Raw genomic sequence first — 16,049 nt, 5'->3', positions numbered from 1 at the left:
AGAAAGGAAAGACGGAAAGGTGAGAGCTGGTAAAACAAGTGACCTTCGTCGCAGTGTCAGCTAGTACTCAGAAAATGCAGACACGGGCCTGTCTGTGGAAGGTTGAAAGAATCACTGAAAAAGTATGTAATGCCGGAGAACAAGTGATTTCATCTTAAAGCATAAGCCCAGCAGAATAAATATCATGCTCAAAGGTCCTTAAAAAAATCACTGCCACATTTACAAATATGCCCGTATAACAGCATGTGGGGTCAAGGATAGGTAAGTTTGGCTAGATATGACTGCATGGTAATAAGTGACTGTGAGTAAAATGTGAAATCATAGTCAAGAGCAGTAGAAAAGTAGTAGTAGCATCTTTCAAAAATAAAATTACAAACCAAATAAGACTAAACAATAGGCGAGTGGCTAATTGTCTTTACCAGGTGAAGAGTATTTTGAATTCCACGGGGATTCTTGATTTTCAGGAGTTTAGCACAAGTTCTAAGTGTATGTTTTATTTTTTGCCAGTGATAAAAGCAAGCTGGATAAAACAAAACACAAGACCAGGGCCGGTCATAAATAAAACAGTGCTTTAATTTTATCCCCCCCTTGGTTTTTCATGTTTTCTGTTTAAATCAAAGTTTCCAACTGTACAGCTTAGGAAAATAAACCAGCGGAAGCCATCCCAGCTTACCCTCCTCGGAGGCTGGCAGGTGTCGTACTGCCAACACACACGAACCGCGCCTGTGCCTGCTGTTTGTGAGCGCACGTTACCTCCTGAAGGCGAGGAGCGAGACGTACTGAAACCACAACAGGAATACTCCGTTTGGTTTTGTAGCGTACAGGTCTGAACACCTAATGAACGCGCTCGAGGGAGTGCTGATGCCTGGAACATGTATCCCATGTCACATCACAAGCATTCTTTAGGGAAAAAAAACAAATCTTTTCCTCAAATAGAACTGTCACAGGTACGATCCCAAAGATTTTATTCGTTATTTTATCTTCTGGCGGCTGGATTTTTTTGAAGTAGACTCTAGATACAAATAGATATTGCATAGCAGTTAGAAGGCTTCACAAATCTTTTAAATACAATTTCACAGTTTTTAACTACTACACCGAATTCATCTTTCTTTTGCTAAAAATATGAATTACAATTGAAATATATAATGATTCAAATCATGAAAGGTAAGAAGCATGGACTAATCGTGCGCTGGCTAAAGCACCATCTTCCTCTTCCCTCTCTGGGTAAGAGGAAGGCCACCGTCCCAGCCAGCAGTGATTAAAGTCACCACAAACCAACACCAACGCGACTGGTTTTCACATTTCTAAAGGTATCTTCATTTATAATCTTTCCTCTAACACTATTTAATGACAATTATTCAGACTAAAAACTAATAATTACTAAGTTGGATACTAGAAATCTTTTCTACATTATTTTACATTTCTAGGTATAGTTAGGATATTTTCAAAAATGCTAAGAGAAGGATTGTTATTACCTGGTGGTATCCCCCCTAGTCTTTGCTGGATCACTTCTAAATGGTGAATATATTCTGTTAAGGACTGTTCTGGATCTTGAGAAGCATCCAGGGACCTTTCCGATCTTGAATTTGGAGATGGAGTGGATCTTCAAACAAACCAACACATTAAGAAACAAACGAAAAAAGAGATGAACTTAACAAACAGCAGTGTGGTGAGTGGGCGTGCAGGAGCAAAGGGTCCCTGCTGACCCAGGCATGCTGTGGGAAAGGGGGTTAACTGTATATTTCTCTCCATATTCTTTCTTTAACTGAAAAGAAAAATCTTGTACAGCTCTTTTTGTTTTTTAAATAAAAGTATGTCATGCTTTTAAAACCAAGTTCTATACGATTTCTGCCTCAGAGTTAAAGTGAGTAAAAACTAATGTGTATTATTTTTATTCCCTACAGTTTCATGTATGTCTCTCTCACCCAAACTGGATTATTCACCAGCATCCTCAGATGCCTCGTCTCTGTGCCGTGAGGCATGGCCCAGCCACCTACTTGCCTTTCCCTGGGATAAAACCTACAACCATCCAGCCCCCACCTCGGCTGTCCTTCCTCTCGTCTTCTCCAAGGCCCAATGAGCACAGTTTGTATCATTCTTGATCTCTTCAGGGCAGGGACCATTCTCTCACTCACCCTTGCACTGTCCTACAAATTTGCCCCACTCAAAAGAGGCCCTTGGCTATTATTTATCCTTTCGATAAACATTACCCACTAAGGCAAGTGCCAGATTGACAAGGTCCCAGCCCTCACCAAGTAGAATCAGGCTTCTAGGCCCCTCATGGACTCCCACTGGATTGTTCCCTGCCTTGCTCGGGGGCTGACCAAAGCCAGACTTTCAGACTACATTTCTAAAGCCCTGTGTATGGTGATGGGAGATCATCAGCAGAGCTCATCAAAAACTATATGTACCACAGGCTGGAAATATCAGCAGGCTCAAAGGTGAATACTAATTTGCGTCATTCCGTCAAATCAGTAACCTCTTCTGATCTGCCCTGTGTCGTAATGACGTCATTAACCCCTGTATGCATGGTTTCTCCCACCAAGATGACAACGCTCAGAGACCATGATGCTCCTTACAGGATCAGCTCAAATGGATGGTCACCAGCAAGCAGCCCCTGGGGACACTGCAGACCTGATGATCCATCTTAAGGACTCGCTCTGACAAGGGTAGTGCTTGCTCATTTCAGAACACCGGGAAAATGCAGAGCGAAGTAAAAAGCAGACACATCCTCATAGTTCTGAACGTGTGTGCACACGTATTCACAGAGACACACGCTGAGCTGTCCGTGTGCATTAAGGATATGTTCCAGATCCTCGAGAGGTCACAGGTGAGACAATTCAATGGCTCGTAATCTGGGATGCCCTCATTCCACATTCAAGGAGGAATGTTTATATAGTCCAGCCTAGAGAAGTGGAATGAAAACCGCATCTTCCCTAACTAGCCCTGGGATCAGGAACCCCGTGGCTGAGGTAGAGCTGGACCTTGTGAGGATGCAGCCCTCTCGGGACAGGTGCGCCCACCTTCCTTCACATCCCCAGATGAGCCTCAGGCCAGGATCAGTGCACATACGCCCACCTACGAACTACCACGGGTCATCAGGGAGACCTTTTTAACTTTTGAACCAATTCTATTTTACAATCTAAACAACCACAAGTCCCATTATTATTTTTTAATAGAAAACTTTTCTAAAAAAATAAAAAACTTGTGTTAATAATATCACTGTAATGCCTCAATTGCCAGCTGGTCGCTAATATAAAGACATACATGTGTGAGAAAAACCCAACTTCTCCAGAAAACAAAGCCAAGCAAGTCCCCGAGGGCCCTTCTGGGAGCAGCCCTTGCCTGGGACCCGCACAGATCAGGCTCTAAGCAGCTGTTGCCCCCTAAGGCTGGTTTCACCAGTGGCTAGAACCTAAAAGCACAGAGACTGATGTCTCTCTCGCCCCACTTGCCGTGGATGGACAGCCTGCAGCTCCCCAACTGACCTTTCCCTCCTGCGTGGTGGTGCTGTTGGTGTGGGCCCGGCTCCACAGGCAAGGTCCCTGATGAGGCTGGACGAAGCATCCCGGGTTGGGGGAGACCCTCTGGTTTCGGGCAGAGGAGGCTGCCACTGGGACAGTGGTGCTTCTGCTCCCAGGATTATGAACATGCAGGGATCAGAAAAAGAAAGGAGCACACTTTAGTTGGAATGCTCGCCCACGTGTCCCAGATTTCACTCCTGTGAGGCTGACCCTGACCCTGCAGCCATGTAAGCAGCAGTAAGGAGGTGCCAGGAGGGCACAAGTAAGATGTGAATAGGGTGCTGTCTCTACCCCGCTTAGGAAGAGGGCTGGCAGAAACCGTAGAGACTACCAGGTGTGGCCTGTGAGGCTGCATCCACTTATTTTTATTTCAAGAAATAAAATGTGATAGTCAAAGCTGGGAGAAAAGTCATCTCTGACGACCGGCATAGGCCCTGTGGACGCAGGCGACCGCACCCTCCCATCAAAGGGCTCTACCCCTGGGAGCCGCCGGGCACAGCCCATGTGGCCTGCGGGCTGGGGGCTTGGTGCTGCTGCTGCTGCTGCATCCCTGATGCTGACGGGGAGGCACATCCTCTGTGTTCCTGGGCAGCTACAGTCCTTCAGAAGGACAGTGACCCAGGCAGGCCCTTGCCTCCCAGGTACCTCGTCTGCTGTCGTGAGAACATGGGAACACGGTGGCAGAGAGCCAACATGTCAGCACCCTGAGCCTGTCTCTGCAATCCAACAACAGCACGAAGGCCACAGGTGTGGCCATGCTGGGACCCAGTCACTGCACTGTCCTCTCTCCCTCGGGCTCACTGCCCAGCTCAACCCAGCACGGCTTCTTTTTTTTTTTTTTTTATTATTAACTTTTATTAAGCTTCAAGTGAACATTTATAAATCCAATCAGTCTGTCACATATAAGTTTACATACATCTTACTCCCTTCTCCCACTTGCTCTCCCCCTATTGAGTCAGCCCTTCCAGTCTCTCCTTTTGTGACAATTTTGCCGGCTTCCCACTCTCTCTATCCTCCCATCGCCCCTCCAGACAAGAGTTGCCAACACACTCTCCAGTGTCTACCTGATTTAATTAGCTCACTCTTCATCAGCGTCTCTCTCCCCCCCGCTGACTAGTCCCTTTCATGTCTGATGAGTTGTCTTCGGGGATGGTTCCTGTCCTGGGCCAACAGAAGGTCTGGGGAGCATGGCCGCCGGGATTCCTCCAGTCTCAGTCAGACCATTAAGTCTGGTCTTTTTATGAGAATTTGGGGTCTGCATCCCACTGATCTCCTGCTCCCTCAGGGGTCCTCTGCTGTGCTCCCTGTCAGGGCAGTCATCGGTTGTGGCCGGGCACCAACTAGTTCTTCTGGTCTCAGGATGATGTAGGTCTCTGGTTCATGTGGCCCTTTCTGTCTCTTGGGCTCTTAGTTATCGTGTGACCTTGGAGTTCTTCATTTTCCTTTGCTCCAGGTGGGTTGAGACCAATTGATGCATCTTAGATGGCTGCTTGTTAGCATTTAAGACCCCAGACGCCACATTTCAAAGTGGGATGCAGAATGTTTTCATAATAGAATTATTTTGCCAATTGACTTAGAAGTCCCCTCAAACCATGTTCCCCAGATCCCCACCCCTGCTCCGCTGACCTTTGAAGCATTCATTTTATCCCGGAAGCTTCTTTGCTTTTGGTCCAGTCCAATTGAGCTGACCTTCCATGTATTGAGTGCTGTCTTTCCCTTCACCTAAAGCAGTTCTTATCTACTGATTAATCAATAAAAAACCCTCTCCCTCCCTCCCTCCCTCCCCCCTTCGTAACCACAAAAGTATGTGTTCTTCTCAGTTTTTACTATTTCTCAAGATCTTGTGGTCTTATACAATATTTGTCCTTTTGCCTCTGGCTAATTTCGCTCAGCATAATGCCTTCCAGGTTCCTCCATGTTATGAAATGTTTCAGAGATTCGTCACTGTTCTTTATCGATGCGTAGTATTCCATTGTGTGAATATACCACAATTTATTTACCCATTCTTCCGTAGATGGACACCTTGGTTGCTTCCAGCTTTTTGCTATTGTAAACAGAGCTGCAATAAACATGGGTGTGCATATATCTGTTTGTGTGAAGGCTCTTGTATCTCTAGGGTATATTCCGAAGAGTGGGATTTCTGGGTTGTATGGGAGTTCTATTTCTAACTGTTTAAGATAACGCCAGATAGATTTCCAAAGTGGTTGTACCATATTACATTCCCACGAGCAGTGTATAAGAGTTCCAATCTCTCCACAGCCTCTCCAACATTTATTATTTTGTGTTTTTTTGGATTAATGCCAGCTTTGTTGGAGTGAGATGGAATCTCATCGTAGTTTTAATTTGCATTTCTCTAATGGCTAATGATCGGGAGCATTTTCTCATGTATCTGTTGGCTGCCTGAATATCTTCTTTAGTGAAATGTGTGTTCATATCCTTTGCTCACTTCTTGATTCGGTTGTTTGTCTTTTTGTGGTTGAGTTTTGACAGAATCATGTAGATTTTAGAGATCAGGCACTGGTCTGAGATGTCATAGCTGAAAATTCTTTCCCAGTCTGTAGGTGGTTTTTTACTCTTTTGGTGAAGTCTTTAGATGAGCATAGGTGTTTGATTTTTAGGAGCTCCCAGTTATCGGGTTTCTCTTTGTCATTTTTGGTAATGTTTTGTATTCTGTTTATGCCTTGTATTAGGGCTCCTAGGGTTGTCCCTATTTTTTCTTCCATGATCTTTATCGTTTTAGTCTTTATGTTTAGGTCTTTGATCCATTTGGAGTTAGTTTTTGTGCATGGTGTGAGGTATGGGTCCTGTTTCATTTTTTTGCAAATGGATATCCAGTTATGCCAGCACCATTTGTTAAAAAGACTATCTTTTCCCCAATTAACTGACACTGGGCCTTTGTCAAATATCAGCTGCTCATACGTGGATAGATTTATATCTGGGTTCTCAATTCTGTTCCATTGGTCTATGTGCCTGTTGTTGTACCAGTACCAGGCTGTTTTGACTACTGTGGCTGTATAATAGGTTCTGAAATCAGGTAGAGTGAGGCCTCCCACTTTCTTCTTCTTTTTCAGTAATGCTTTGCTTATCCGGGGCTTCTTTCCCTTCCATATGAAATTGGTGATTTGTTTCTCTATCCCCTTAAAATATGACATTGGAATTTGGATCGGAAGTGCGTTATATGTATAGATGGCTTTTGGTAGAATAGACATTTTTACTATGTTAAGTCTTCCTATCCATGACCAAGGTATGTTTTTCCACTTAAGTATGTCCTTTTGAATTTCTTGTAGTAGAGCTTTGTAGTTTTCTTTGTATAGGTCTTTTACATCCTTGGTAAGATTTATTCCTAAGTATTTTATCTTCTTGGGGGCTACTGTGAATGGTATTGATTTGGTTATTTCCTCTTCGGTGTTCTTTTTGTTGATGTAGAGGAATCCAAGTGATTTTTGTGTGTTTATTTTATAACCTGAGACTCTGCCAAACTCTTCTATTAGTTTCAGTAGTTTTCTGGAGGATTCCTTAGGGTTTTCTGTGTATAAGATCATGTCATCTGCAAATAGTGATAACTTTACTTCCTCCTTGCCAATCCGGATACCTTTTATTTCTTTGTCTAGCCTAATTGCCCTGGCTAGGACTTCTAGCACGATGTTGAATAAGAGCGGTGATAAAGGGCATCCTTGTCTGGTTCCCGTTCTCAAGGGAAATGCTTTCAGGTTCTCTCCATTTAGAGCGATATTGGCTGTTGGCTTTGCATAGATGCCCTTTATTATGTTGAGGAATTTTCCTTCATTTCCTATTTTGGTAAGAGTTTTTATCATAAATGGGTGTTGGACCTTGTCAAATGCCTTTTCTGCATCTATTGATAAGATCATGTGGTTTTTCTCTTTTGTTTTATTTATGTGATGGATTACATTAATGGTTTTTCTGATATTAAACCAGCCTTGCATACCTGGTATAAATCCCACTTGATCAGGGTGAATTATTTTTTTGATGTGTTGTTGGATTCTATTGGCTAGAATTTTGTTGAGGATTTTTGCATCTATGTTCATGAGGGATATAGGTCTATGATTTTCTTTTTTTGTGATGTCTTTACCTGGTTTTGGTATCAGGGAGATGGTGGCTTCATAGAATGAGTTGGGTAGTATTCCGTCATTTTCTATGCTTTGAAATACCTTCAGTAGTAGTGGTGTTAACTCTTCTCTGAAAGTTTGGTAGAACTCTGCAGTGAAGCCATCCGGGCCAGGGCTTTTTTTTTTTGTTGGAAGTTTTTTGATTACCATTTCAATCTCTTTTTTTGTTATGGGTCTATTTAGTTGTTCTCCTTCTGAATGTGTTAGTTTAGGTAGGTAGTGTTTTTCCAGGAATTCATCCATTTCTTCTAGGTTTTCAAATTTGTTAGAGTACAATTTTTCGTAGTAATCTGAAATGATTCTTTTAATTTCATTTGGTTCTGTTGTGATGTGGTCCTTCTCATTTCTTATTCGGGTTATTTGTTTCCTTTCCTGTATTTCTTTAGTCAGTCTAGCCAATGGTTTATCAATTTTGTTAATTTTTTCAAAGAACCAGCTTTTGGCTTTGTTAATTCTTTCAATTGTTTTTCTGTTCTCTAATTCATTTAGTTCAGCTCTAATTTTTATTATTTGTTTTCTTCTGGAGCCTGATGGATTCTTTTGTTGCTCACTTTCTATTTGTTCAAGTTGTAGGGACAGTTCTCTGATTTTGGCTCTTTCTTCTTTTTGTATGTGTGCATTTATCGATATAAATTGGCCTCTGAGCACTGCTTTTGCTGTGTCCCAGAGGTTTTGATAGGAAGTATTTTCATTCTCGTTGCATTCTATGAATTTCCTTATTCCCTCCTTGATGTCTTCTATAACCCAGTCTTTTTTCAGGAGGGTATTGTTCATTTTCCAAGTATTTGATTTCTAGGGCTTCCAGTTTTAAGACTGGCCTTTACTCACAGGTCGTCACACACAAGCACACCCCTGTCTCACATGAGTACACAGACACCAAGCAGAGGGGGCACCGTTCTACACCACAGCAGGTAACCACTGCATCAACCGAGAGAACCAAGAGAGCTACACAGCGGGAAGAACTGACTGGGCAATGCTGCGCTGGAGAGACAGATGCAGCAGTACGAAGCGGGACTTCACTGAGTCCTGCAGAATAAGAAAGGCTGTTTTCTTAAACATTAATTACTAAAGAGTTGATATAGTTAGCATTTTCATATTTTTAAATCATTATGCTTTTCTGAAACATTTTTTGTTCATTAAGTGTGTAAGCCATGGTCGTACTTCTGATTATTCACAACATAAAACCACTTTTCTTCGGAAGACCCACCTCACTCCTTTGGCAACGACATCAACAGAATTTACAGATTTTCTTATAGGGCCTTATTCCTTTCCCACTGACCACTGAAAAATGACTGTGACATTAACAAAAATACCACTGCAATTAAAAGAGACATTTACAAACGTGTAACTGTGAGCAACTCAAGTCCCACCTGGGCGGAGGGCTCTGCCTTGTAGTAGAGTTCCTTTTCGATCCACTTCTTGCCATTTCCTAACCAAAAAACGTAATCTGCAAAAGAAAGTAAATAAAGGAAATACATTTAGGATTGAAGCAAAACAGGAACGAAAGGAGCAATGAAAACTCTTCGTGACAAAATAACCCACAGAGGCAGAAACACCTGATCTGTGAGGTTAGCGGCCTTGGCAGATGTTTACAGAGGGCTCAGTGTGTACTGGGGTCCCCGCTGCTCTTGGCAATGCCCTCAGGTAAAAAGCACGGGGCCTGGGCACACTCGCCACCTCCATCCCCCAGACATACACCGACAGCCTCAAGGATGATGTCTCTACAAGCAAAATGGAGCAGACACAGCTGCACTATTCTTAGTGACACAAACGCTTTTAGAAATTCGGCAAATTTTCAAATGAAATGTATTTTTACCATTACTAATTTAAAAGTGATGAAATTTCCAACACAGCAGGGAGTACGCTCCTGCTCCAAAAGCGATCTCTGTACAGATGATGGCGAGAAAGCGGTGCCTCCAGGGAAGACGCACAGCACTGACAGGGCGGTGGGCAGGGCTGTGTCAGGCGGAGCATTGGATGTTCGGGAGCAAGGATGGAAGAAGGCAGGTGCTCCTCAGGAGAGTGGGCACATAGCTATACTCGCAGGCTAAAGGTGTACAGCCTCTCGCTCAGTCACACATTTTTATGCACCTGGGTGACGCACACAGTTTGCGCTCGACTGCTAACCTACAGGTTGGTGGTTTGAACTCACCCAGCGGTGCCATGGAAGAGAGGCCTGGTGATGTGCTTTCGTAAAGATTACAGCCAAGAAAACCCTATGGGGCAGTTCTAGTCTGTAACAGACAGGATCAGCATGAGTCAGAATTGACTCGACAGCAGCAGGTTTGTTTGTTGTAAACCCCTCTTCTACCACCTGTCTATCAGTTTGTCACACTGTGGTGGCTTGTGTGTCTTCTGATGCTGGAAGCTATGCCACTGGTGTTTCAAATACCAGCAGGGCACCCATGGTGGACAGGTTTCAGTGGAGCTTCTAGACTACGACAGACTAGGGAGAAAGGCCTGGTAATCTACTTTAAAAAAGTAGCCAGTGAAAAGCATATGGATCACGACAGTACATTGTCTGACACAGTGCTGGCAGGTGAGCCCCTCAGGTGTGCAGGCGCTCAAAACATGACTGAGGACCTTAATGCTGTGGAGGGAGTAAAGCCTTTGAGACTTTCATTTGCTGATGTGGCATGACTCAAAATGGGAAACAACAACAGCAAATATCCATTATTAACTGGGATGTGGAATGTACAAAGTGTGAATCAAGGAAAATTGGAAGTCATCAAAAATTAAATGGAACAACTGAAGATCAAGATCACAGGCTGACATCCTAGGCATTACTGAGTTGAAACGGACTGATTGGCATTGTTGAACCTGACAATCATATAGTCTTCTATACTGGGAATGACAAATTGAAGAAGAATAGCATTCCATTTATCGTCAGATAGAATATTTCAAGATCTATCATGAAATACAACGCTGTCAGTGATAGACTAATATCCATATGCCTACAAGGTAAAAAAGTTAATTCAATTGTTATTCAAATTTACACACCAAGCACAAATGCCAAGGATGAAGAAACTGAAGATTTTTACAACCTGCTGCAGACTGAAATTCATCAAATATGCAATCAGGATGCATTGATAATTACTGGTGATTGGAATGTGAAAGCTGGAAACAAAGACAAAGGATCAAATAGTTGGATAATATGGCCTTCATGATCAGAAGAGTGTCAGAGATCACATGATAGAATTCTGCAAAATCAACAACTTATTCATCGGAAATACTTTTTTTCAATGACATATGGACTATACTTATGGACCTTTCTGGATGGACTATGCAGGAATCAAATCGACTATATCTGTGTAAAGGAACAATAGAATAGCTCAATATTACCAGTCGAGACAAAGCCAGGAGCCAGCTGTAGACCAGACCATAAAATGCTTGTGTACAAGTTCAAGCTGAAGCTGAAGAAAATTCAAGCAAGTCCACAAGGGCCAAAGTAGAACCCCGAATACATCCCGCCTGAATATACAGACCATCTCAAGAACAGATGTGATGCACTGAACACTAATAACTGAAAACCAGAAGAGTTGTGGGTATACATTAAGGACATCATACATGAAAAAGTTAAAGTTCCTTAAAAAGAAACAAAAGACCAAAACAGATGTTAGAAGAAACTCTGAAACTTGCTCTGAAGTGCAGAGTAGCTAAAGTGAATGGAAGAAATAATGAAGTAAAAGTTGAACAGATGATTTCAAAGGGCTGCTCAAGAAGACAAGGTCAAGTATTATAAAGAAATGTGCAAAGACCTGGAGTTAGAAAACTGAAAGGGAAAAAACATGCTTGGCATTTCCCAAGCTGAAAGAACTGAAGAAAAAATTCAAGCCTCGAGTTGCACTGCTGAAGAATTCTATGGGTACCAAAACTGAATGACAAAGGAAGCATCAAAAGAAGATGAAAGGAATACACAGTCACTGTACCAACAAGAACTGGCCAGTGTTCAACCATTTGAAGAAGTAGCATATGATCAAGAACTGCTGGTACTGAAGGAAGAAATTCAAGCTGCACGAAAGGAATTGGCAAAAACCAAGGCTCCGGGAATTGTGGAATACCAGTTGAGGTGCTTCAATAAATAGATGCGACACTGCAAGCACTTACTCATCTATGCTAAGAAATTTGGAAGACAGCTAGCTGACCAACTAACTGAAAGAGATTAATATTTGTGCTTATTCCAAAGAAAGGTGATCAAATGGAATGTGAAAATTACTCAATCATATCATTAGTATCACATGTTGGAAAAGTTCTGAAGATAATTCAAAATTACTGCAGCTATACATTGACAGGGAACTGCCAGAAATTCAAGCCAGATTCAGAAGAGGAACAAGGGCTATCACTGCTGACGTCAAATGGATTTTGGCCAAAAGCAGAGAATACCAGGAAAGTGTTTACCTGTGTTTTATTGACTATATGAAGGCATTCAACTATGTGGACCATAACATAGTGAAGAATGGGTGTTATGGATTGAGCTGTGTCCCCCCAAAATCCTAACCTCTATGCCTGTGGTTATAATCCCATTTGGCAATGGGTTGTCCTTGTCATCTTAATGAGGCAGGATTAGTATAGGTTGTATCTTCAGTGTTGGTTATATCTTGAGTCAAACTCTTTTGAAATAGAAAAGAGATTCAACATGCAAGCTAGCAAGCAGAGATGGGGAAAGACAGATGCCAAGCCACATGAAGATCACCCAGGAGCAGAATCTCAAAAGAGACAAGGGCCTTTCTCCAGAGCAAACAGAGAGAGAAAACCTTCCCCTAGGGCTGGAACCTTGAATTTGGATTTCTAGTCTCCTAAACTATGAGAAAATAAGTTTCTGTTTGTTAAATCTGCCCACCTGTGGTATATCTGTTACTGCACTATTAGATACTAAGACAATGGGAATTCCAGAACACTTAATTGTGCTCAGGAGGAACCTGTACTCAGACCAAGAGGCAGTCATTCAAACAGAACAAGAGGACACTGCGTGGCTTTAAGTCAGGAAAGGTGTGTGTCAGGGCTGTATCCCTTCATTATACTTATTCAATCTGTATGCTAAGCAAATAAGCCAAGAAGCTGGACTATATGAAGAAGAACGGGGCATCAGGATTGATGGAAAACTCATTAATAACCTGCAATAAGCAGATGACACAGCCTTGCTTGCAGACAGTGAAGAGGACTTGAAGCACTTACTGATGAAGATCAAAGACCACAGCCTTCAGTATGGATTACACCTCAACATAAAACAAAAATGCTCATTACTGGACTGATAAGCAACATCATGATAACTGGAGAAAATACTGAAGTTGTCAAGGATTTCATTTGACTTGGATTCAAAATCAACATCCATGAAAGCTGCAGTCAAGAAATCGAATGATTACTGCGTTGGGAAAATCTGCTGCGAAGAACCTCTTTAAAGTTTTAAAAATCAAAGATGTCAATGGTGACTAAGGTACATCTGACTCAAACCGTAAGTCTTTTCTATCATATGCATGCAAAAGCTGGATCATGAAAAAGGATGACAGAAGAATTGATGCACGTGAATTGTGGCATTGGCAAAGAGCACTGAATATACCGTGGACTGCTGAAGGAATGAACAAATCAGTCTTAGAAAAAATAAAACCAGAATGCTCCTTAGAAATGAGGACGGCGAGACTTTGACTCGCTTACTTTAGACACATCATCAGAAAAGACCAGTCACTAGAATAGGACATCATGTTTGGTAAAGCAGAGGACCAGCAAAAATGAGGGAAACCATCAGTGAGATGGATTAACACAAAAGCTACAACAATGGACTCAAACATACCAACAATCACGAAAAAGTCACAAGACTGGGCAACATTTTGTTCTGCTATACATAAGGTTGCCATGAGTCGGTGTTGACAGCAACTAACAATAAAACCAAAAAAACTAAACTCATAGCAGCCCTATAGGACAGAGTAGAACTGCCCCATATGGGTTCCAAGGAGCTGCTAGTGGACTCGAACCGCCAACCTTTTAGTTAGCAGCCAAGCTCTTAATCACTGTACCACCTGGGCTCCAACTAAAGAAAAGCCCGCTCTTATGTAACACATATTTGACTGAAATACAGGCAAGTGAAATTTATAAAATGAAACTGTTTTGAATGTCATCAGATGTGCCTGTTCTCAGAAAGAATCCAGCATGACACTCATGAAAGGGCACCACACTCCTCTGTAATCAAAAAGCATCCTCTAGTCTTTCAGTTCTAGAAGATGATAGCTTTGTACAACACGATTTCTTAAAGACAGTGCCAGCTATGTCTTCTTTAAGGTCTCAGATGCTATTCGTCTCGAAAGAGAACGCATAATTTCAAAGAACAAAACCAACCGAAAACCATGGTGTCAGCCTTGCAAGAGGACCTGGTGCACCCTTGTGCCCAATGGGTTAGAGGATGGGGCTGGTGTGTACCTTAAGATTGCAACAACCACCCTGACAGCAGTCCGGAACTTGGTAAAAGGACGAGAAGCAGTGGCTTTCTTATCAGCTTTGGAAGGAAATACTCCCAAATGAGCTATCATTGACAGGGTTTCTTGCTCAGAATCCTGGAATCCACCAATCAGCAGCAAGAGATACTTCTTCTGATAAATCAAGGCTTTTCGAAAGCTCTCTGCTCTCAAATAATGCAGGTACAATTTTTCCATCTAAAGGAAAAGAAAAGTAAAACTTAGTCATGGGAAACACAGCCATCTTGCTGAGACATCTCAGATAGCACATTGGCACCTGCTGCTCTAGAAACAGAACCAGACTACTCATTTCCTCAGCAGATCACCACAGATACCAGCTCTTGCACAATATTTGTAGCCAGAGAGAACCCTGCTGCTCAAACACCAATCTGTTACCAGACAGCATGTGGCTCATGGACTTCTTCTCCACAGCCCACTGCGTGAGTCCAGAGAGGCTACCTTGGCTTTGACCAGCTAAGTTTGGTCTAGACTGGGGGTCTCATCACAGGTCCATGACTAGGCTGGGGGCCGTGTGAAACCCTTGACCTAGTGTACACAGCTTGGCGTCCATGTCCTAAATCATATGTTTTCCCTCAAGAATACATCTATAGTTTTCATCATGTTGCCAAATCAAGGACCCGAGGGTCACTGCTCTCTGATTCCCAGGCTGCAGAGACCGTGATCTGCCCACTCAGTCTCACACCTTCACTCCTAATTGTTGAGCACTGAAACACGTGTCTGTGCACATTCAGACCAATCATCAGCAAGCCTCCCTTCTCTACAAGCCCCTCTATCGTGTGACCTGACCACTGGCGTGAGCATGTCACTGTGCGGGCAGTGGCACACATTAGCTGTCTATGTGGCAAGTACACCCAGCAGATGAGAACTTCACAGCTCTGGAAATGCCTCCGCGAGTATGAACAAGCCGGGATGCAGACAGCACCAGCAACACTTGCTACCCCAGCACTGCACAGAGGCCAGGCTCACCTTGATGCTGCAGGTGGTAGCTTCCTCACTCACGGCTGGCACACAGGGTCCTGGGTCCGTGTGTCTCGGTGAGCCCTGCAGAACCATCTTTTCATGCTTCCACGCAGCTCGGCCCGGCCTCTGTGACAAGAAGGGCTATGAGAATAGTGACTAAAGCCATGGGTGGGAGGAGGTCTGGAGGTGCGTACAGGCTGGGCTGGCTGCCTGTCTCTCAGATGCCAGGATGCAGGCCCCCTAGAGTGGCAACACATGACCTGGAAAAGCAGAGCAGGTGTGGCCATTCCCATCTGCCTTCACCATCTTTGCAACGGGCCCCAGGTGTTACTTGATATTATTATTCAGATAATTAACATGCAGGAGTACTACACACCATTTACTGAAGTACGACTGCATAAAACGTACACTTTTATTAACAAAAAAAGAAATTGTGAAATAACCCCAAATTCAAAGCTTTAAGCCTATGAAACACCCTCATATTCTCTGGTCCCAGGAATGCTAACGCTACTAGATGCAAATATCTAATCCTACTCCAGTCCATCGAGTCACACACATGAAAACCTCAGGAAGGGCTCCACGTGAGAGGCCATCACGAGAGGTGCAGGATCCAAGGGGAGAAGGACTGGGATGGGGCAGCGTGTCCTGACCTCACGTGGCACAGGCTGGGACACCGTAATGACGTGCGATGAATCCAGAGCTGCGCCAGGGGCAAAGGAATCAATGATCCCATGGTGACAGGAACAAAGGGGCCCCCAGAATCTGGGCCACCCCACACATGGGTCAAAGGCATCATGGTTGTCCACCCACAACTCCAGACAAAGGGTAAGAAGAGGAGGGGCTGCCCACCCACAATGCACTGGTTCCCTGGGACATGCACCTCCTCAAGGAGCAGAAGGATTCTAATATACAGCTAAACAACTTCTGGAAAGAACTACCCTAGGAATATGTCATTTGTGATCTGAAGGAAC

At 43.3% G+C, this 16,049-nt stretch overlaps 1 protein-coding gene and 1 long non-coding RNA gene across 4 annotated transcripts in view; one reads left to right on the top strand and one right to left on the bottom strand.

Annotated features, from left to right (window-relative positions):
- Window positions 1-551: 551 nt before the first annotated feature.
- PCNT (pericentrin) overlaps window positions 552-16,049 on the bottom strand; it is a 147,037-nt gene continuing 131,539 nt past the window's right edge. For all 3 annotated transcript variants that reach the window (XM_064279604.1, XM_064279605.1, XM_064279606.1), the window contains 6 exons: window positions 15,085-15,204; window positions 14,063-14,295; window positions 9,022-9,098; window positions 3,489-3,630; window positions 1,476-1,603; window positions 552-1,012 (listed from right to left, as the gene is read on the bottom strand). In XM_064279604.1, the coding sequence (XP_064135674.1) occupies window positions 972-1,012; window positions 1,476-1,603; window positions 3,489-3,630; window positions 9,022-9,098; window positions 14,063-14,295; window positions 15,085-15,204 (741 nt within the window). In that variant the 3' untranslated portion in view covers window positions 552-971. The remainder of the gene's footprint in view (window positions 1,013-1,475; window positions 1,604-3,488; window positions 3,631-9,021; window positions 9,099-14,062; window positions 14,296-15,084; window positions 15,205-16,049) is intronic.
- LOC135230404 (uncharacterized) lies at window positions 1,008-3,492 on the top strand. The gene is made up of 3 exons (XR_010321085.1): window positions 1,008-1,310; window positions 1,538-1,669; window positions 1,905-3,492. It is a non-coding gene; the product is annotated as an uncharacterized LOC135230404 (long non-coding RNA).

This window comes from Loxodonta africana, chromosome 2, assembly GCF_030014295.1.
Source record: "Loxodonta africana isolate mLoxAfr1 chromosome 2, mLoxAfr1.hap2, whole genome shotgun sequence".
Lineage (NCBI taxonomy): Eukaryota > Metazoa > Chordata > Mammalia > Proboscidea > Elephantidae > Loxodonta > Loxodonta africana.
Note: the sequence above shows the minus strand (reverse complement) of the source record. Positions and strands in the feature narration are given on the sequence as shown.